The sequence below is a fragment of the Empidonax traillii genome, unplaced genomic scaffold (genome assembly GCF_003031625.1).
Source record: "Empidonax traillii isolate 1590-97213 ecotype Southwest subspecies unplaced genomic scaffold, ASM303162v1 scaffold1257:size348801, whole genome shotgun sequence".
Lineage (NCBI taxonomy): Eukaryota > Metazoa > Chordata > Aves > Passeriformes > Tyrannidae > Empidonax > Empidonax traillii.
Genome location: NW_020956450.1, coordinates 124,856 through 147,377, shown reverse-complemented (window position 1 = coordinate 147,377; position 22,522 = coordinate 124,856). Strand labels below are relative to the sequence as shown.

Genomic DNA, 22,522 nt, shown 5'->3' with positions numbered 1-22,522 from the left:
AAAAAAAAAAAAAAAAAGAAAGAAAAAAAAAAAGGCGAAGAAGAAAAGCAGACCCTCCCTTTAAGCACACATTGTCAGCTACTGTGGCTCTCTAAGGACATGCAGGCAGGACCATTATATTGTGTTGACTCAGCTGATTTGAAATGCAAATGCACGTGTGCACTGGGTGCCCCGCATACATTTCCCTCTCATAAACAGGCAAGTTGTGCGTATCAGGACGGTTGCAGAGAGGATTAACAAGCAGAACGGCTGCTTTTCTTTCTCGTTTCGCAAATGAGCTCATCCCTCTTGCAAAAAAAAAAATGGAATCTTCCATGAGGAACGTAGGGAGAATATCATGAGCAGCCAAGGTAAACAAGCCAATGTGGGAGCCGACCAGCAGCTCCATCCAAGACATCAGGGCAATTTAACCATTTTGCTCCTGCCTGCACAGACCCCCTTGCTGGACAGCGAGGTGGGGATGCTCATCATCTGATAAGGATGCGATTCATGGAGAGGATCTTTGAACTCAAAGTACAGCACTGCAAGCCCCACAGATAAGCTCATCCTTTTGCTTGGTACTTGGAGACGCCAGGGCACGGGGAATTTATGTGCATGGCACACTGGAAAGGCTGCACACCACCGCTCTCCACATCCCTGCCTTCAGCAAATAACAGATGCTCCACATGCAAGTTGTGTTTCACATCACCAAAGGAGCAAAAAAAAAAAAAAATTAATCAGCTGCATCACTGACTATACTAGGAATTAAACTCCGGGGACAGAAATGGCTTGAAGCTATGTAACAATTCTGGATACATCACAGGGTGGAGAGGTCAAAAGGATCAGCTAAATTTAACAGAAATATTAAAACACACTAACTTCCAAGCACCTGCCACAGCACTGCTTGTATGCTTTATGGAGGCCTAATTAGGCTCACACCTTAAGCAGTTGCTGCAGTTTTTTTCCCTGCTTGCAAACAGGGAAATCCAGTTGGGTTTGCTTGCTTTACAGGAACAACAACTGCTGAATAGCTGTGCATGAATACATCTGGCTCTCTGGGTGCACCCACAGTAAGTTGTTCTTGGTATAAGAGGAATCGAGGATGTTTAGTGAACTCGGAGCATAATTCATTTCCAGAGGCTGCCTGAAATTAAATTCTGTTTTATGATCGGCCTCAAAGTAAACGATGTTTTTCTTTTCCCTGTTTTGTTTAAACTAAGGGGGAAAGCTTGTGGGCCAGCACTTTGTTCAGCCTCAAGCTTCCAAGCAAGTTATAATTTGGGAGTTGTTTTGTTTCTGGTAAAAGCCAAACCCTCATGTCTAATGTCTCATTGCTCAACACTTATTTCAAGTACCCCAGAGAAGCAGCAGCTCTGCCTCACTCAGGAACTGAGCTTCAGGATTTCAGGAGCAGGGTTGGGTCCCTGAGCCACAACTGACCCCCAAATTCTGCTGCAGCTCCCACTTCTGATACTCCCTTGCCAAGGTGGTACCTTCTATATTTGCCATTCCCAAGCAAGTTAAACACAGAATGTGAAGAGAGTGTATGAAAAGTCCTGTGTGCTCTCTGGCAGTAGATTTGAAATGGTTAATAACTCCAGCATCGCTATCCAATATGGGAAATCAATGGTACCAGCCAACAGATTAAAATTACATGCCTGTATCCAGAGACCCTATTAGGCTGAGGTTACAGCTCAGCTTCAGTTTTCCGTGTGGCAGCTCTACTGAACTGGTCTTTTGAATACCATAACAGCTCCCTACAGGATTTTATTTGTTACAGAGAAAAGGAAGACACTGAGAAAAGAAAAATCCGTAGAAAGGCAAACACCATATTAAGTAAAGTCCTAGCAGGTACCTGGAAGCCAAGAGGGAGAACATAGGCACTGTTTGTCCTGACAGCGAGGAAAACAGGGATACTGTGGCATCTTCCTAACAAGTGCAAAGAATACACTTAAAATGCCTGTGTCAACGCCCTGAAGTTTCACATGAACATTTATTAAACAAAGGCCCAGTAAAAGAAGGCTTGGATTGAATCCTATTCTGAGGCAGCACGGTCCTTCCACAAGCTGTATAGTGGAGAAAGCTTTTTTTTCCCATTCCCCAACGTCTCTATTCAACAAACCCTCGAGTCCCACTAGAAATGTGAACTGGAGCACAGGTGAAACAAGAGCATGGGCTGCAACACCAGCGAGACCTTGATGGATGTGCTCCCATCAGTTTAATGTCAGCATTTCACTGACTGGCCAGAAGAGCTGCCTGGAGCCTTGGAAAACTGTCTGAAGGCCAAAGATGAAGAAGCTCAGTCCGCTACACCCAAAAACACCTGCACAAAGAGGAGTGAGGTGCTCGAAAGCAGCGGCAGCTCCGACAAATGCTACAGCAACAAGATCCAGGGAGAGAAACTAAAATTAGGAAACCAAAACCGTATCAACTGGGACACAAAAATTCCTAAGAGTGACTTTATATCAACACATTTTACTTTATATTTTAAAACTCCATACAGCCATGGTCTCTCAAAAAAAAGGTGTGCTGTGCTTCTCCCTCTCCTGCCTGGCTCCAATTCACCCTTTAGGCCTGCCAAGAAGCATCAATTTAGTGCTAAATTTAGAGCTGGCTTTTAAAGATATAAGAACTGCGTTGACACCGTAAGTACATTTTGAAAGAACTTCTCTGGAACCTGAAAAACACAGAGATGTAGCTCAAAAAGAAAAATAAAAAAATCCCACTGTAGCTTCAAAGGATTTAAGGATGCCCCAGGCATTTCAGCCTGGGGATGAACAGCCATGTAACATCTTATTGTGATCCCACTGCTGAAAAAGGCTACTTAAGTATTCACTACCATCCTTTAAAACTTATCATTTTCTCTTCCTGCCTCTTTCATCCATTTAAGCAAGAGCCATGTTTTGGCCTAGACAAAATTAATGTTTTATTGAAACTGGGTGAATGCTGGTTAGCTGTTTATAACACCGTACAGGCTCCTAAATATTTGGTCTTATCCCATTTCATGTTTATGTATAAATTCAGACCTGGGTCACTTGCACCCCATTTTGAAATTTTTGGCTTCCACCAAAAAACAGTGCTGGGCAGGACCGTGACAAGTTTTACGATATACTGAAATTTATGTCCTGTTTCTTTGCCCTTGGTTTCACAGTCCACTGTGCCAGGCATTCACTTGAGTTGTAAATGCTGATTGTCTGGCCACACATACACACACACAGAAACATCAAAGAGCCCCCTGAAAGGAAAGCCTTCCTCACACATCCATCCCCTTGGGAAGGAGTGGGTGAATATTAAGCCATACCTCCGAGCTGTAATGCATTATTGAGGTTACTGCGCAGAAACCACCACCATATAAAGCAAACTGCAGAGACAGAGCAAAACCAAACATCCCAAACAAAAAGGGATGGGCGGGGGGGGGGTATCTCTGGTGTCTGAAAGCTGCTGCCGAAGCTCAGAGGAACAGCGCTGTCTACAGAGAAACAAACAAACAAAAGAAGGGAAAATGTTTAAAGAAATAGATTATTGTTTAAACATAGTTCTCCCCTCAATAAAATATATATATATTTATAAACTACTGCCTTTGGACCCCAAAGCCTGAATGCAGCTTTTCCCCCAAAGCCTCCCTTATTTGTAGGCTGCCTGGTATCAAAGGGTTCGTGGCAAGGGTATCCCCATTATCACACTGCTAAGGAACAGCAACATCCTAAAGGGCTAAAAGGACCAAACTGCTCACAAAAACCAACACTGTTCTGTACAGGCAGAGTCAGAAGGCAAACCAGTGCCTCGGGGAGGGTGGCTGAGCGTTTGAGAGCGCATTAGCACATAAAAGCATCGACACCTTTTGAAGTGAAGTGGCGACAGCCTTTTTTAGGACACCCAAGGCTGGAGACTCCTGCGGGCTCTAAAAGCCTCGCAGGAGCACCAGCCCTCCTGGGGCAGGCTCTGTCTGCCAAATCCTTCCCGGAAAAACAACTCTCCCGGGACCAGTGTCGATCCTGGTGATACAGAGAAGGTCACAAGCAGACTGTTTTCAGCCACGTGGGCGCTCCACCTTTGGAGTTCACCTTTCTAAAGGTCGTACAGAAAGCAGTTTAAAGGTTTGTAAAGAATTCGATATCCTTCATTATAGGCTGCACACAAAAATACACAGGTCTAGACATCCTGTGCATATTTCTGTGTTTCTTTGCTCACCACACTTTTTTTTTTTTTTTCCTTCTTTTTCAGTCCCAGGACAGCCAGGATTTCCCTTTTTCTTTGTTTTTATCCTGCAAAATTTCCTCCTCCTGTAGGCAGATTTTTTGCTCCTTGGTCTTACCTCCCTCTTTAAAGTGAGCAAGAGAGGATGGGTCTTATAATTTCCACTTGCCTTGAGGAGTCACTTAAAATTCCTCCTCGAACAGCAAACCAAACAAACACTACCTCCTGGAGGGCCAAGCAGATCGTCAGAGAAAGGAGTGACCTCTTGCAAGAGCAGTGGAAGAAAAGCAGGTTTCTTTCTTTCTCTCCCTTAGTTTTATGAGCAACTTAGTGCTACAGATGGAAGAGCAAGTATGAAAAGTCACCTGAAACATGCAACATTGTTGTCCCATTTTGGTTTCACTGGCAAAAACCAGTGAAAGGTTAGCATCAATTGTAACATCTATGCTTTAGTGTGGCTAATAAACAGTCATGTCCAGTTTATGTCCACAGTATAATTAAGATATTATTATAGTCTATAATTAACCATTTAAAGGTACATTAATCGCCATTCTTCTAAAATCCAGTTATGCCTAATTTGATCCCATTCCAGATCAGAATAAATCAGAAATTCAGGCCTACAGGGAGAATGACAGACCATGAGGTTGAAACTACAGGTTTGTTGGTTTAGTGGGTTTTTTTGGTAGCTGTGGGGTTTGGGGGTGTTTTGAGAGGGTTTTTGCAGCATTTATTTTTTAGTGGGCTCAGAGTGGGGCACTGATTCACAACTGGAGAGCATAAATGAAATCTGAGCAGTAAAATAATTAGGGAGTATTAGTTAGATCAGTGGGACATTTTTCAATACACTTTGCAAGAAAAATAGAAGCAATTTGTTCAATTGCCTCTGTGCATCACTTGGCATAACCCAGCCCTATCTGTGTCACCACGACCTAAAATAATACACCACAAAATAACACAAGGAGAAAGTAGGTATAAGGCTTCACAGATTTAACTTATTCTTCCAGATCTAATACTTTGATAAACACATTGTCTACTCCTCCACTTATCTAATTACCACAGTGTGAGTGCTTTGTTTGCTTTGATACACTCTCCATGAAAACACACAATGTCTCAGAATTTCAAGCCTGAGCACACTGACAGAATTCCCATCTGCTAATTCAAAGAGAAAAAGGAGCGACCAGTGACGATGCAACCAGGATGGACAAGAAATAAACTTTAGGAGGGGTTTCAAATAAAAGTAAATGCAAAACTCAATAAAATTAAATAAAACAAAACATAACTGTGCCCCTCTTCCCACTGATCACTGTTGGGTTGCTAAGGTCACTGCCTAATCTAAATTGCAAGTGAGATTAATGGCATTAAGAGTTATGAATAACCAAAATGCCTGCTTAGTTATTGAAATTTCCAGCATGGGAAACCCACTGCAAGGATAACAAAAGAGGTGCCGCTCAGAATGCCAGGGGGGGCTGCAGCCCTTCAGAGGTCAGCAGTGAATCACCATCAGCAACGTGAGAACTCAACACCCCACGAGATTCCACCACGTCCCAAAAGCGCTGTATGAAACCAAGGGGCCGTGCAAGGAGGGGGATTAGGTTTCCAAAGCTGAGCACAGCCCTGGGTATGGGTGCTTCCCTCCTCGGTGGCTGCGTGGGGATCCCCCCGAAGGAGCGAGGGCTCTGCAACCACACAGACCTACAGAGCAGGCACAAGTGAAGGCTCAAGAGCAGCCAAACCCCAGCGAAAAACTCTTCAGCCACCTCCCTTCATGCAGCCCAGGGCCTGTCATTTGCTCCTTTGCTTTCCCCTCCTGCTGAGGCACAGACCCTTCAATTTTGGATTCTGTCTGTTCTGTGCCAGCACTGGAAGAACTGGGCCTGAATTCACCGGGTCACAAACAAAACTTTAAACCCCTGTTCTCCAAGTGGGTTTCAGGCTGGGACCACAAGTGTAACCACACCAAAGGAGAGAGTTTGTTTTATTGCTGAATATGCCTCTGCAGACCATGTCCACGAGCCAAATGCTCAAAGCTCTGTCGACATTTCCATGTGCCAGAGTTGCAGAACCACCATCACAGACAACAGCATCTCATCTCATCTCACTTCCATACCTCTTTCTAAGCCTGTAAACATCCCAAGGTGCAAGATCCCTATAACAGCTGGAGCCAAGCTTCTTAGGAAAGCAGCTGCCTAATGCCAGGAGGGGACTGACATTTGTAAGGACTTTCAGGCACCTGCCCTCAGCTGGTGAGATCAGTGTGGATAACGCTCTCCAGGGGCACCTCGTTGCAGGAGGTTGCAGGAGGCAGAATCCAAAGGTCTCTCGCCCTCGGGGTCCAAGTGAAGAATCAACTTTATGAAAATGCAGGATTAAAAAAAAAAATCAGGCAAGAACAACATTCTCACCTGGTGCAGGTCTTTGCTGCAGCTGCCAAGGATGGGTGGTCAAATGACTTCCCTAAAGAAGTCAGCTTACAGCTTCAGTGTGATTTCAGAAAGAGTCAACTTGGTTTGAAGCATTTCCAGTATTTTTCAAGGATTTCCTTATGCTTTTGTTCTTAGGAGATTTAGCATTAGGGGGTAGAGTGCCCCAAAACAGCACAGGCCATATTTAAGTGTAACAGCAATTATTAAATACGAAGTACAAGCTGACCCAGCAGTTCTAGCCCAGGTATTACCTGCACCGGGACAAGAGGTGATCCCTACAAGCCCTCCACCCTCCTGGCAGCATCAGGTCCTCTGGCACCCTCAGAGCTCGCCACAGTGCCAAGGAACAGCAACCCAAGCCAGGTATGTAATCCCTGTCTTGAATCTGCAGTGCCACAGTTTTGCAAGGTGCAAGATGATCGATGCCGTTCTAAAAGCTCCTTGTGGATGGATTAATTACTGGAGTGGCACATTCATTTTCATGCTGCTGAACCTGTTCTAGCAGCAAGGAAATTACCATATATTGCCTGAGGGAACCTGTAAAATCCACAGTAATAACAAGCAAACAGGGGGCTGCCACTGCCCTTTTGTCCACCGCCACATACTGAGAGAAGCTTCACAACACACACAAATAATTGCTCTCTTTGAGCAAACACGCAGGCAGAACGCCCCAGAGAGCCCAAATTCTGAGCAAAGACACTGTTACAAAACAGGTGACATTTCCCACTTCTGTCAAGCACCCATTAACGCCTTGCCTCTTAAAAATGCAGTTACTGGGAGCTACTTGTTGAACTGCTGCTGTTTTATGGAAGCCTGAAGGATGCAGTTCCTCGCCTGGGGACCCCACCACAGCAGTCCCACCATCAGGTATAAGAAAATGCACTTAGTCCACAATGTTTTGGGCTTGAAGCACAGCAGAGGTCCCAGGAGTTGATGCTGCCACTCAGTAATAGGCTGAAGAGATCTACACTGAGCAACACAAAGCATCCTCCTGCCTGGGGCTGAGCAGTCACTCAGGAGACAATCCCCTTTAAAAACCTGGAATGGAGAAAATGGATGAAGAGCACCAGCGTGGCTCATCCCTGTCCATTTGTTACAGACTGGCTGGTTACGTGGAAGGCATCTATTTTTTTTATGTTGTGTTTGAGAAGGTGGTAAATGCCTTTCACAGTGTCAGCCACAAAGCCTCAACAAATCTCCTTGGGTTTTATTTAAGACCTAAACGGCTTCATTTCAATGCCTTCATTCTGTTGCTATTATAAAATAAATAAATAAATGAAACACTCCTTCACTTGTAATTCCCATCTCTTCCTTGCCCAGTACACTTGTAAACCTAATGTAGAAACATTCCTTTCAAAAGGGTTGAATTCCCCCCGAGGGAAAAAAAAACCTTGTGTTTCTGAATCCCATTTAATCCCTTCTTGGCTTTGATTACATCATTAAAAGCAACTCAGTCTAGTATTATCAGCATCGGTCAAAAATGAAGGCAATACATTGAATTTTCTTTGCTAAGTTTTACACTAAGCCTCTCCAAAGATGGGCAAAAGCAGAAAGTTTGTTTTTAACACATGACCAAGCAAATAAAACCCAGAAGTCATCAAGCTTATCCTGCTTTTCAGGGTGACACCAATTACTCAGCTTTGCTTCCTCCCAGAGAAGAATCATGAAACGTTTTGGAAAACAACAAGACAGAAAGTAGAGTTTTCTGTACAGACTGTTGTGACTTTTTGCTTCCAGAAGAATTTGTCGCTGTGCTTCCAGCTGGTTCCGTGCTCATTTCAGGAAAATTAGGTGAGGCAGAAATGTGTATTTAATTTCAGAGATCAGCAGAAGCTCCCTGTCTATCCCAAGTCTCTCAGAATGATCTGAGTCCAGTCTGGTTTAGCTTTTGAAAGAAAACTGGCCCCACACCTGACAACAAGGAGGACCCACCTCTCCATCCACAGCAGCAACAGAGAACACCACGGGTGTAGCTCTGAAAGCAGCTCCTGAGGCTACAGATGAGGACATGCACGAAACCAACAGAACAGATCACATCCATCTCTCCTCCCTCCAGGACAAAGGGATGGATCAGCTCCTCAGAGCCTTTCCAGCTCTCTCTGCAGAGCTCCCATAAAGAACCAGTTACTCTCTCTAGCAATTTCAGCACAAACTGTAAAGTGTCTGTGACACAGCTCATGATGTGACCATGACAATCACAGAGGAGACTGAAATGCCTCAAGGATCCATTTTGCAGAAATTCATGCAGTGGCACAGCCTGTGCAGAAGTTCAGCACCTTGCCAGGCAGTTGACAGAAATGTGACAAAGTGAAACATAACTCAATTTGCAGACTTATTTTCCATGGCTGATTTGATACACATGAATCACATAAAAACGCAAGATAGTCTCAGAATTTACATAAGGGGCTGATTATAACAGCAAACAGCTATCTGGACAGTAAGAGGTTTGCTTTTCAAGAGGATGCAAGAATTACCTTTTGTCCCACAGAACACTCTGATTCTCACCTCTGTGTGCATCTTAAATTCCATTAAGATCTGTGAAAGTCTTGTGTTCTTGTTACAAAAAGAACAAACACACAAGTTCACATTTGGAGGAGGAGCCTGTGGGTGATAAAACCACTATCCTCAGTGTCCAGTTGGGTTACTGACACCCTGGGCTGGATTTTAATTCTGCATTAAGCAGTTCTGCTAATTTAACAGGCTGCCCAGAGAAGCTGTGGCTGCTCCATCCCTGGAAGCGTCCAAGGTCAGGCTGGAAGGGGCTTGGAGCAACCAGGGATAGTGGAAGGTGCCCCTGTCCATGGGAAGAAGAGGAATGAGATGGTCTTTATGGTCCCTTCCAACCCAAATCACTGGATGATTCTATGATTCTACTTAATTAAAAACCATTGTTTACCCTATCCAAGAGTTTCTTATGCACACATTATTAAACATTCTACATCAACACCAAAACAAATCAGAAACTTCAGAGGCAGAAGCCAATCTAAATATGTGAGCACAGCAGCTCTGCTTGCCTGCAGGGTTCTAAAATTACTCCTCCTCTCCTTGAAGCTGAATTCTAGGGAAAAGGGAAAAAAAATACCACATGTTTTGGTGGTTTCAATTTGGATCTGCAAACAACAGTCATCTGTGACTACACTAAAGCACTCACAGAACATGAAATTCAGTCCAGTTCAAACAATTTTGGCTGATTCTCTGGAAAGAGCCAGCATCTTGGGGTGAATATTTTTAACTTACAACCTCACCTGCCCATTTCTCTCAATTTTTAGAGAATGGCCATTGAATCTACCCTTCAATTCAGAAAAAATACCTCCAGCACTTGCACACTGCTTGTCACAACCTGCTGGTCTGTATTGGTGGGGTGGAGATTGCTGCTCTCCAGGGAGGGCCCATTTCATATTCTCAGCTGTGCTGTGACCTTTTCCATTAATAGATGTCACAATAAGGGCAGGCCCTGATTGCCAAGCCACAGGAGCAGACTGGTTAATCACCCACAGACAGGCGGCAGCTGAAGCTCTGACACGAATATCCAAACACGTCCTGTCTCGACTATATTTGAGATGGGAGAGCTGGAACCAGATCATCTTTAATGTCCCTTCCAACCTAAATCACTCCATGACTCATTTTGGGGGGTTTTCCAAGCAAAAAATGCTATCTATCAAACGCTGAGGCAACAACCAATGCACACCTGAAGCAGTGAAACACTTAACTTTGAAATCAAGATAATACAACATTTATTCATCAGCAAGAGCAAAACCAAGTTGAACAACTTCTTCCTTCCCTACTGATGCAAATCAATAGTCTGAGGTGGGGAAGATGCTGGCAGAATCTGAAGGGGAATGAGCAGAGCAGTTCTCTTGAATATAACCTGATCCTGCACAGCTTCACCAAAAAAACTCCAATACAAACAAAATCCCAAAACTGAACTTCCAGAAAGGAAAATATTGGTGAAAAAAAAAAAAGTGACTTAAAGAATATTAATTTAAAAATAGCAGGAAATATCAGAATAGTAATAACCAGTGTAGCCCAAGCTCCCTCTTCTGGTATTTATGAGTAAATATCCTGGATTAGGCAGGTCTCGATGGTCTAACATTTGGATTCAAAACCTCACAGCAAAGTGTTCACATAACTCCACAAAACACCTGTTTAAGTTCTTCAGCCTCCCTCTTTCACACTAGCACCATTTCTTAAGCAAACGTTGTACAGACGTGGAAATTCATTGTAAGATATGAAATAGCACCATACCTCTTCTTTTCCCTTGTGAAAACCTCTGTTTCTTGAGCAGGCAGCTCTACACCATCACCAGGGGCAGCAGCCAAAGGTTCATCCTCAGAAACGGGGCTGTCAACTTCTCTGCAGCTGTCGGGCTTGGAAGTGCTGCAAAACAACCATTAAAAATAAGCTGACAAATTTCTGAAGTGCCCGTGAAGCTTTAGGGAAGTCTCCTTAAAGGATGAACTTTGGCTGGATCTATAAGGAGCTCTAAGGGGCACATCAGCCCCTCCCAAATTCCATCTCTCTCCCACCTCCCACACATCACTTCTCCCTACAAACCTTATCTCGTTTAATTTCTCAGATGACCACATAATCAGTAACACTGCAGAGTTCTGACAGCTCTTACAAACCATAAGATCAAGTGCCAGAGGAATTTAACTGTATATGAAATTAGTAAAATAAATAAATCACTAATGACTGCTTTGCAGTTCTCGCACAGCCCTTTCTCCCCAGTGTAGAATATAAACATTCAATTAAGTGACTTGTCTTGCAGGAAGAAAAAAACCCAAAATCTGGGATTATAAAACACTTTTACTTCAAAAGCTCTCCCTATGCTGTAAAGACAAACCACACACAATAACCCCAGAACTCATTACATGAATGTTAAGATTACAGGACTGTAATGCTGCTGTATTTGTTGATTCCTACAAGTCCCTCTGCTCAGCAAAGCCCCACAAGACCCACACTCAGAAGCAGAACAGTAACCACCCTCCTCCCCTTGGTCTTGGCCACACTCCTTAAACCACTGACAGAAAAAGAACTAAATAACCAGTGACTTCATGTCCCAAAAGCAGACACGGTGTAGGCTCTTGTCACCTCACAGTGTCCCTTCCAGGGCACCTCTGACATACCAGAGGGACACAGACGTCCTGGGGCAGCAGCCACACAGAGCAGCCTCCCTCCTGCCAGCTTCTGCTTCCCAAGATACAGACACAAATGTTTATGGAAACGTTGATGGAACCAGGCCTTGGCTGAGAAGCTTCTTTTAGGTTTCCCGAACTAAATATAAACTGCTATCTTAGCCACTCCTTTTAAAAAGTTTTCTCTCCCCTTCCTCCAGTAATGACACTGGAACTGGAGAAGGTAGATTAAATTGTGTTACTAATTAAGAGTTAATAAGGTTCAGGGACAGGCTCTTTTTAGAATCAAGTGTGCAGAGAACAAGCCTAAACCGCATCCCTAACTTCAGTAACACCACATCCCAGCATGAGAGCAGGTATTTCCTAAAGTGCCTGTGCACTGAGTTACTCAGACAACCAAAGCCCTTTCTGAGAGTAGTTTACACCTTGATTAGCTTATATCCATAAAGCTGCTTTGTACCATATGGGATAATTACACAATTATTACTTCTGAGAAACAGTCTCTGCTTTACAAGCTCACTCCTTCCTTCCTCCCTCCCTTTGCCCAGTTTGTCCAAACTGGCCCAGCACACAAGTTAATACAAATAAATAAATAAATAATCAGTGATTTCAAAGCAAGCTGTTTCCCTTTTCCTGCAAAGGCCTTTGTCCTTTGCTAAAAATGTCTTTGTCCTAATATAGCAACAGGATCCCATCTATACAGAGGCGATGTGACTATATAGGGGCACACGGAGAGCAGTGAAAGTAAGATTTTAAAGCAAAAAAAAAAAAAAAAAGTAAACTGCTAAAAATAAGCGAATGCTGAACATCTGTTTGGAGAGGAAACAAAGAATTGCAAAACCCAAACAATTCACAAGAGGGCTCAGCCAAGCAAAAGGACCACAGGCATACAAAAAAATTACGGCCCTGGTGTTGTGCACACAAAGCCCTCCCTGTTACCTGCTCACAGCAGCACCTGCTCCCCTCTCACACAGGCCCCAATGACCACCTGCAGCCTTTCAGCTTACCCCTTTAAGTCCTTCCACATAAAATAAAACAATTTCCAGATACACAGTTTGACTAATGAATGTCATTCCTCACCCTAAAGCAAAGCTTGCTATCAACACACGAGCATTTTTACAGGAGCTCTGCTCCCTGGCCCTCACAAAGCACAGGGCTTACTTTCACGAGCTACTGTACTGCATGTGTTAAAATCCACAGCTAATTTCCCTTCTTCTTTCCAAGCTTCATTTACACCACCAAATCCTGGCTTCCCACAAGGCCACTCCTGCCAAGCCTCAGCTGCCTTGCTCGTGCTGTCGCTCCAGGAAGGGATCCACGGTACCAAGAAGTGTTGAGTGAAGCCATGAAAAGCAGGTTGTGAGGCTAATCACGCCACGCTGGGGCTAATATTGCCACATCATTACTTTGGCACTGCTCAGGAGGGCTTGCAGGTGGAATAATAACCAGCACAGAGCTCCTGGTTATTGCCCCATCATCAGATGGGCAGTACCTGCAGGTGGGTGCTGCTCACAGTAAGCTCTTAGGGCACAGGCAGGAGCAAAGCAGCTCAGAAATGGTTCAGATTGGAAAAAAAAAAAAAAATTAGGTAGGGTAACACAGAAGAGCAAAACAGAGACTGTAAACTCTCCAGCCGAAGGCTGTATTAACTCAGGTACACGTATCAAGTCACAGGATTTGTATCAGCTCAGACATGAAGTGGCTGCATTAAAGCCTCTCCACAGCTCCTACTAAAACAAGGGTTCCTTTAAACTTATTTCCCAACTGGTAACATTCTAATGGGTGTAGCAAGAATACCACCAAAAGGGCCAAGTCTTCTCAGTGCACAATAAACTATCCATTGACCAGTCTCTATCCTGTAGAGTTGAGCTGATTGGAAAAAAAAAAAAAAAAATTTCAAGCACCATCTCTGTTTAAGTAAACCTCAAAAGTCACTTTCTGACTCTCTGTGTGTACAGATAATCCTGAGTGCCTCTGCCTGCCTGTGGTGTTAACACTGAGGAGCACAGCTCAAGAGCATCACAACTCCACAGGCTGTGAACTGTGTGGCCAGGAAAGGTCCATCTGCAGACGAAGCAACACAGCTTTTGGTGCATCCACCACCACTGATTACAAATTCCCTATGACAGCTTAACGTGCATGAAAAGAGCTGGGGCATAGAGTTGATGCAGGGGAACATGAGATTTTGTATTGCCAGCTCAGGTTCTGCACAGCTTCCATTCCCCAGTATTCAAGACAGAGGTGCAACAGCTCTCTCTGGTCTGGACTAAAGGCCACAGCAGCTCCACAACCTCAGCTGGAGATTAAATGCGAGAGCAGAAGCTTTCCTTAGCATGAAGAAGGCATCTGAGTGAGTTGCCCTACCTGATAGCTATGGTTTGACTATAAAGAAAATTCATGCAGCAAACACTTTCCAAGCTGCCTTTTTTTTTCCTGAGCTTTTGCAGGTTTGGGGTTTTTTCCCCACGAGACAGGCAGGAAGTTGCAGGGAACAGATAAACACGTCTCAGAAATGTTTCACACCTCTAACCACGGAGCTAAGCTGTGGTCTTGTACAGCTGGGGCACTTATTTGCCTTCTTTGCCTTTCCAACCCAAACATTCCTTATACAACACACAAGTCCTGTTGCAGAGCTCTGCACCTGCAGCCTAAAGAGAAGGCTGTGTCTAGCCAAAATCTCTCCTAGTGCAACGTGCACTGGCAAATCAGAGTGAACTTGGCCTTTCATTGCTAAACAGAAATGCTTGGCAGGACAGCCAGTGAACTTTTTACCTAATTCTTTTCAGGGCACTTCTGTGCAGATACAGTAAATGAAATCTTACTGCCCAGATGATACCATGTTGTCCCTGATCCATATGTTATGGGCAGGAGAGAGGCAGACAGTCGTCCTGGAGAAGCAAAACAAAGATACAGTTTCTTGACTGGACAGATGGAGGGACAGCCTGATCTCTTACCATGCCCTGCCATCTGGAAGCCATTTAGCACAAGCTGACCCCCACCTTACACGCACCATTATTTTCCCCTGCCAAAGTGCACACCATCTGCATGATGTGACACCCCTGACGTGGTGTGGAAATACATGTGATGGGGAAATACATGGAAACAAAGGGAACTGCTTAGTAAATAACTAAATATATTGGGGGAAACACTCTATAATTGCACTTTACTGCAGACAGACTGGAATAAAAAACATGCTATTCAGCAGCCCTGGCAACATCTCCAAAGTCCAGTGCAGAGGTACCCAGAAACATCCCATTACACGTGCTGCATTAGAGAATATTATCCAGACATGTTGAAAAGTAGTGGGGCAGTGTTTCTACATAAAATACCAAAAAGGAATGCTTTGATATGATCACCTTACCTACACAAGCAAAAAGCTGCTCCATCACACGGGTGAACAGTTGATGAGGGATAAGGCAATGACACAAAACAACAAATACTGAAGCTCCTGGATAAGAAAAGCCCAGTCCTTGCTGTGAGCAAAACCTCACGTGTTTTCAGGGTACTACTTTCATTTGCTACCAACATCACGTTGTTCCCAGTTCGGGTCTGACCAAACCACTGGGAAATCAGCAGAGCAGGGAGAAAGCAGCACCACGACTGCACCCACAGGAGATAAAGGAGGGGTCCAGCTGCATTGATTTAACCCCTCCTCTGCCAACCAGCTGCACCTGGGGGTGGGCACACGTGGCAGCTCCTGGGTTTCTACTGCTGGGACACCAGGAAACCTCTCTAGCAAGAGAAGCTGGCAAACATCAACACCCTGGACAGGAAAGACAGGTACAAGGAGAACAGGTAGGCTTTTATATCTCAAGCTGAGCAAGGATGCAAAACAAAGGAGTAAGAAAAGCAAACACTACTGACAAGAGTTGACTTGTGCGGCATTTAAAAAATAAACAAAAGAATTAAAACAAACACAGAAGAACTGGTTACAGCCAGCTTCCTTCCAGTTGACAACGGTGTATTTCTCTCTCACTTTCCTAACTGAAAAACTACCTACATCCACACTGAATATCCCTGGTCTGCAACTTTTTAGTGCTGAACCCTTCCAAAAATCCTGGCAGCTCCCTCGAGGACAGGATATGGAGACTAGGGGCAGATCCTGCAGCTGTTGCACAGTCCCTGTGCCCTCACCCCTACTGGGCTCAGCCCCTCTGGATGGGACAACCACAGCCCAGCACCAGCACTCGCAGCCTGTGCAGCTGGGATGGGGCAAGGAACCCCCAGACTGTCAGACACCAACCACAAAACCCTTTAAAGACAGGAGTTATGAAGTACATCAAAAGAAAAGGTGTAACATAATTAACTTGAAATTCCAGATGCAGATGAGAGTGCGAACAGGGTGAATTCATGAGGTTTACAAGAGGCAGTGAATTAAAACACTTGAAGATTGCTCTTCCTAAATGTTTCCTAAGGTGGCATTTAATCACAGACAGCTCGTGCGCCTTTTTCCATGCAAAAAGCAAACTTCCACCCTAAGGGCACAGAATCTTCTATTCTAGAATGTGGTCCAGAGACCATAAATAAACCTTTCTGGCACTTTTTGGTGTTAGCCTTTTTTTCCTGCCTGCACATTCAGAAAGTAGCTCACAGCTCCACCTCAGCTACTGCTCACCCTTCTCTAAGTGCCTTGCTACTATGGCCAACAATCCATTAGCAGAAAAAAAAAACAGAATCCAAAAAAAACAAAACAAAACCCAAAACAAAAGAAAAAAACCACACCAAACCAGTAATTAACTCAATTACATTTGTTAAAAACAAAGAAGCACAACTCTCTGAGTAAAAACTTACAAGAACTGGAAGAAATCCACATCATTTGCTTCCCACTGTAAGCTTCTCTAGATCATCTTACTCCAAGTGTAGGCAAAAGTTTGTTTTTTCACAGACTCACTCAGCCGGTGACAAACCAGCTTGGGGACTGGTGGCAGACCAGTATGGGCTAAACAGCAAAGTCACCCAGCCTTTAAGGTGGATTGAGCAAACCACACAAGGTCCTTTCTGCCTTTGATGGCACGTTATTGTGAGTTCAGCTAACAAATTTAATGCTAGCTTAAATACACTGTGTATGTTTACACTCCACTGAACTCCCAGTGACTGAAGGATACACACACCCTACAAGGCTTCCTCTATTGTTGGCTGTTAAGACAAGTTTATATGCCCAAAGATCCTGAGAATCCCACTGCCACCAGCACAAATAAAGCAACAGTTTCCCTTCCCAGCACAAGCAAAGGCAGACAAAAAGGTCAGAGTCCAACAGAGATGAGATACCTGAATAATAATCAGGGGCCTGCTTTATAATCAACATTATCCTATTAAGGAAATTCTCAAAATTACAGAAAATGAATGAAGGATCAGTTACCTTTAACTAACCAAGAAAAAAATAAAATAAAATGGAGGATAAGGACCTAAAAAAATACAGGGTGTATATTGCACCTTCACATGTCACCACCTTCCTATGTGCTGAAGTGATACAATCTCAGGGAAAGGTAAACAGTGTCTTCCTTTGAAGTTTTGATAAGGGGGGATGTAAATTCTGGCACAGATCTCTGCTGACAGACGTTCCACAGACGTGTATCCATCCAAGGAGAGCAAGGGCAGTTCCTGAGCCAGCACTGAGAAACCCCCAGCAGCCAGCAGGTGCAGCCCCTTCCCCCAGCTCCAGTGCCTGGCTCTGGACGGTACCTTTGTGGAGTCAGCTCCGCAGCACCCACGGGGCCAACATTTCCAGACGCCGCAGGAACGGGGAAGGGTTGCTCGGAAGGATCGAGGGGAGAAGCCAACTGTGTATCATCACCTGGCCCAGGAGGGCTGCAGAGAGAAAAGACATGGGAAAAGGCATTTTTAGAGGTTTGAGCTAATTCAGAATTACTTTGCTTTGCTGTCTGAACCCCCAGACTTTAAGATGTGTGTTGGGGAAGGCAGCAAAAGTGGGCATTTTTAATATATATTGCTTTTGTGCACAGCCCTCCTGTTCCTACAGCACTGAAGCCTCCGGATTTTTGTCTGAGATACAACTGCAAATTAACCCCACTTTGATTCTGATTATGAAAAGCAAAGGAGAAATTGAGCTGAACAAGAGAAATGACAAGATTTCCTGCCTTTGAAACCACGTAAGGAGCTCAAGGTTGGCTTTCACCCAAAGCTGGGGGGGCTCAAAAGTGGGGGCACAGAGTCAAAGGTGTCCTGGGTGCTGCAGGGATCACACACACACCCAGCCTTGTCCCATTCCAAGGGAAAGCAGGGTGCCCCTGAGCACCAGCAAGCACCTCAGGGCTAAAAGAAAACAATTTGGAAACACACCCTTGAATCAATAAGAAAAGGAACCTTGCTGAAGAAGGTGGTTGGTTTGTTTTTAAGAGACACCAAACCATGGGAACCCCCTGAAAACAGTGTTTTGGTTGCCTGCTTCAACCTGGTTTTGCCATGTGGCCACCCAGAGACCAGAGCCCTGAAAGCATCAGTTTTCCCTAAAACTCACAAAAATCCTCACGCTTTTTGTAAACCACAATGGGTAACATTAAGCTGGAGGTCCAATTTCACACTGTACTGAACCTCCTCGTGTCCATGTTGTTTCCTGCACTGCCAAGTGAATAAAACCCTGTACACAGAGGGATTGTACACACACAGATGGACTTGAGGCGCATAAACTTAAAACTGTCACTCAGCATTTGGCATTTCAGCTTAAAAATAAAAAGCCCTAAATCACAAAACTCAGCTTTAACACTACCTTGCCTAACTTCAAATCCAAAGAACCAGTATGACTGTCTACCCCTGTTTAATTCTGGATCAAAGAACATAACAAAGTGTTAAACTTCACTATGATAATGTCAGTGTTTGCTGCCATCTGAATACACTCACACTTCCCATATTTTATCTGAAGGATTCTGTAACATGGGAAAAACAATTACAATGCTGAGTCATTAACTGTCCACATGTTCTCTGGTTTAACCACACCTGAGGGCTCATTCTGTTGCAGGAAACTTTGAGCCCAAGTTCTGAAGTCCTCTGGCTTATTATCACAAAGGGACCATTTTTCACTCCTTGCTGAGTTGCAGATACAGCACAAACTGGAGTCTCCCCTCTGTCTTAAAATGAGTGTTTAGAAAGTAGATCTCGACAGCAGCACTTGGCAATTTGGTTTTTTTTACATACATAATGAGTAAAAGGAGCAGGTGTGCCCCAGTCTGGTGAGCAAGTGAAGTGTTTGCCCACCACCATCACATCTCCTGCACAAGGACGGCAATTTCTGCAGCCTGTGGACAAGGTAACCTGAAACTCAGGCTTGGGGAGCTGATGGTAGAGCTGCTCCTTTCCCAGCCACCCTGCCCTGTGCAGCACGAACAATGAAGCCATCCCAAAGCTGCTCAGACTAGTTCCACAAGTGACATTCCTGGGCATCACAACCCTTGGGCTCACAGGCACCCGCCACCAGGTCCCTGCTGTCACTCCTCTGCACCCACCAGCCTTTCAGGCCAGTTTGTTTCTCTGCAAAAAAAGGCCACGAGCTTTTTCCATTCCGTTGCCTGAGTGCTGGGTCGAGCCTGGAAGAGGATCTGCATAAAACTGCTTCCAAATTTGACTTATGACAAGCATGACTGGAATACTTTTCAAAGGAAAATACCTCACAGTTTAATAAGCAGTTGCTTACGAACAGCTGCAGCAAGCACACTAAATTCAGCCCCAAGACCAAGGGATTCAGCCTGTTATTAGTGTGTCAGAAGTGAAAGACACTGCCCATCAAGTGTCCTTAGGCTCTTGGGTTTCACAATTTCACTTTTAAGGCCTCTACTTATCCTCGAAAAGAGATTTTCCAAGTCACTCTTAGGAGGCAGGTATGTAAATAATAATAAGTTTTAGGCAAAGCTTGACCTCCACTAACCATTAAATAGCAATGAATGAATGAGAAATAACTGCATAAACCTGTGTAATTCCTTCTGTTTACACACAGCCGGTCTATGTAAGAAGGTTTCAAACCAAGGCAGAAAGTTAAGACCATGTGCAGAAACACAACCTTGCTCATGTGGACACAAAGGCAGCAAAGGCTGGGTGTTCTGGTGGGTCTGTTTGCTGCTCTCCTCCTTTCAACCATGAGATGCAAACCTTAAACCCCCTGACTTCATAGGCAAGTTTTAAAACACTTTGACACTGGTGCTGGAGACAGAAGGCAGCTACAGGTCTTGGCATTTACTCCCTGTCCATGTTTTTCCAATCAGGAGAGGCTGGATGTGGCTCCCTTTGAACAGTCAACAACAGCTCCAAGTTTACTCCAAGGGAAACCGATGTGCACTTCAGACTCTGCTATCTCCTGGTCCCAAACATTTGGTTGCTTTTAATGAGATAATGGTAAGATTTATAGATCCTGCTCTTACTCCAGAAATCTCTGGAAAATGGCACCAACAACTGCAAGGCAGGACTGAGCTCTCAGTGTTCTCATCACCCCCCATTTCGTTTTCTTCAAGAAACAAGATGCTGCTCACTGGGTACAGCAACTCAGACAGACAAAATCCTCCACAGTTCATACTTGGCTTGCTAATAACCTGGGCCAAAGAGTCAATTTTTTGAGCCTCAGTTTACCCATACATAAGAAAAAATACTAATCAATCCCAGGGAAATATTGAGAGGATTTGCTCTTTCTGGTAAGTTCTTGCACTGCAATCCTTCAGAAAGGAAAGAGATCTAGCAGCACCTACATCCATTCAAATTCATTCATTCAGACACATCACACCCCATAAAATTTGATCCATTTTATTAATTCCTTCTTAGAAATCATTTATCTCTTCCTACTTTATTTTGTTGCTTACACTTTAGCCACACTCACTGGAATAAACTTTATGTGTAGAAAATCCAACAAAAACCTGTTATAGTAACTCTATGCACCTTTGGTATTTCTGTTCTTTAGAAGCATTTTCATGATTTTTGGGGCTCCTGTGACTATGACTTAGTAGAGAAGGAGGTAATAAGCTATTTCTCATATAAGAAATCAACATTCCTGGTATCAGGAACTAAAACTAAACTTGTTCAGGAAACAGCCCAGAAGTGCTGCATAAGATACAAGCAAAGGATTACAAAATTAAAAAAAACCTCTTTCCCTCCTCTCTCCTTCCTTTCCCCCCCCACCCCCTTCGTATGAAGTAATTTGAAATCGATTCAAATATCAACAGAATCTTAGGAAAAATATGAGATGCTAATACTGAAATGGAAAGTGTGGCTCTATAGATACAGCAGAGGTTTTACTTTGACCAGCTAAACACACGCTCACAGTCAAATTTGAGGAAATATGCTGCCTTTTGCAAACCCAACAAGAGACTTACTTATGCATTTAAATACGTGATTTTGGAAAAAAATCTTCCAAATTCCTTCCGTACTCTGAAGAAGAAACGATTTTTTAAGTGCCTCGCATCAGCAGTTTGTATTTAGACTGGGAAGGATCTCCTGCCCACCTCAGCCAGGCTGAGCTGGGTGTTGTGCAAACTCAGGAATGAAGGTATCCAGGAGATGAACTGGCATGTGTTAATTAAAAGCAAACAGGATACCTGTCGTACAGGGGGGTTTGATGCACAGCATTTGCGTGGCAGCATTTCTACACTTGGGGAAGAAAGACATTGCCACCCAGATACCAAAACTGGCTCCTGAGGGAATCATTCCAGTGCCTGGGATTTCCAGGCTCTTCCTCTGAGCGGGACTGGAGCAATCAGCAGAACAGGTCTGGGTGCTGGTGCTCAGAGCACCCAGCAGAGCCAGCCCAGCCCAGCGAGGCTGGAGCAGCACCTGAGTCACACCTGACCCCAAGGGAGGGACCTGCCATCATCCTGGCCAAGCAGCAGGAACCACCTGCATCTCCCAAAGTTCTGTGCAGTCCACTTGGGACCACATGGGTGCCCAGCTCCAGACACCAGGCTGTGCTTCCAGCAGCAAGAACTCCCTTCCCTCACTGCAGATTTCCAGGCTAACAACACCAGAAAGGAAAAACAAACGCAGAAACTGCGCTCTGGAGACACCAAAGCATTTTGTAAAAGGCTTCCTGAAGGCGACACCCCACCTGTGAGAAGCAAGCCAAGGAAGCCAGGTGGTGCCCAGCAGCTGGCAGTCCCTGCAGGGAATTCCAAATGACCTGCCGGGGCAGGAGAGCGCTGTTGCTGTCGGGCATCCGGACCCGTGACCACGGAGAGTCATTCTCAGAAATGATACTTTTCTGGCACTGCTTGTGGAAATCCTGACAAGATAGAGAAGTTATCTTGGCAGGGGATGGTGTTTAGTAACACATTACCTGAGGGCCGGCACTTCCATGCTCACCCAACCCTTCCTGCTTAGAAAGCCCCTAATTTCTGTAACATGAGTACCCAGATTGATCACTGATTTGTTTACTTGGAACACCAAAATAATTTTTTTTTTTTTTTGCCTGAGTGTTCTACATTACTGTGGTCACATTAAAACTTAGGGTGAGTTAATACAATAAACAAACACAATTATTCTAGATTAAAACACTTAATGGGACCGAAACACGCGTTACAGCACTACTTCCTCTGCAAGCTAAAAGAGGGACGACAGAAAGCCACATAAAAGTCTCAGAAGTATAAATCATTCCTGCACAGGGTGAATAAGCATATTTGCTGTAATAACTGTCAACCATTATAAAAAGCCCATCACGTCACCACCGAGCAGCTTTTAGAGCCTGGGAAGGGCTCTCGGTCACGTCCTGATGTCATTGCTGAAGGACTTCAAAGTTCCCAAATTCCAGCTAGTAAACCTGAGGCAGAGGTTTCTCAGTACGAACGACACACACACACA

The 22,522-nt window shown here is 44.4% G+C and overlaps 1 protein-coding gene across 4 annotated transcripts in view; it reads right to left on the bottom strand.

The window, feature by feature from the left end:
• The window catches only part of TACC2 (transforming acidic coiled-coil containing protein 2), a 124,390-nt gene that overhangs the window by 59,798 nt on the left and 42,070 nt on the right, over window positions 1–22,522 (bottom strand). For all 4 annotated transcript variants that reach the window (XM_027906195.1, XM_027906192.1, XM_027906193.1 and 1 more), the window contains 2 exons: window positions 17,417–17,542; window positions 10,845–10,976 (listed from right to left, as the gene is read on the bottom strand). In XM_027906195.1, the coding sequence (XP_027761996.1) occupies window positions 10,845–10,976; window positions 17,417–17,542 (258 nt within the window). The remainder of the gene's footprint in view (window positions 1–10,844; window positions 10,977–17,416; window positions 17,543–22,522) is intronic.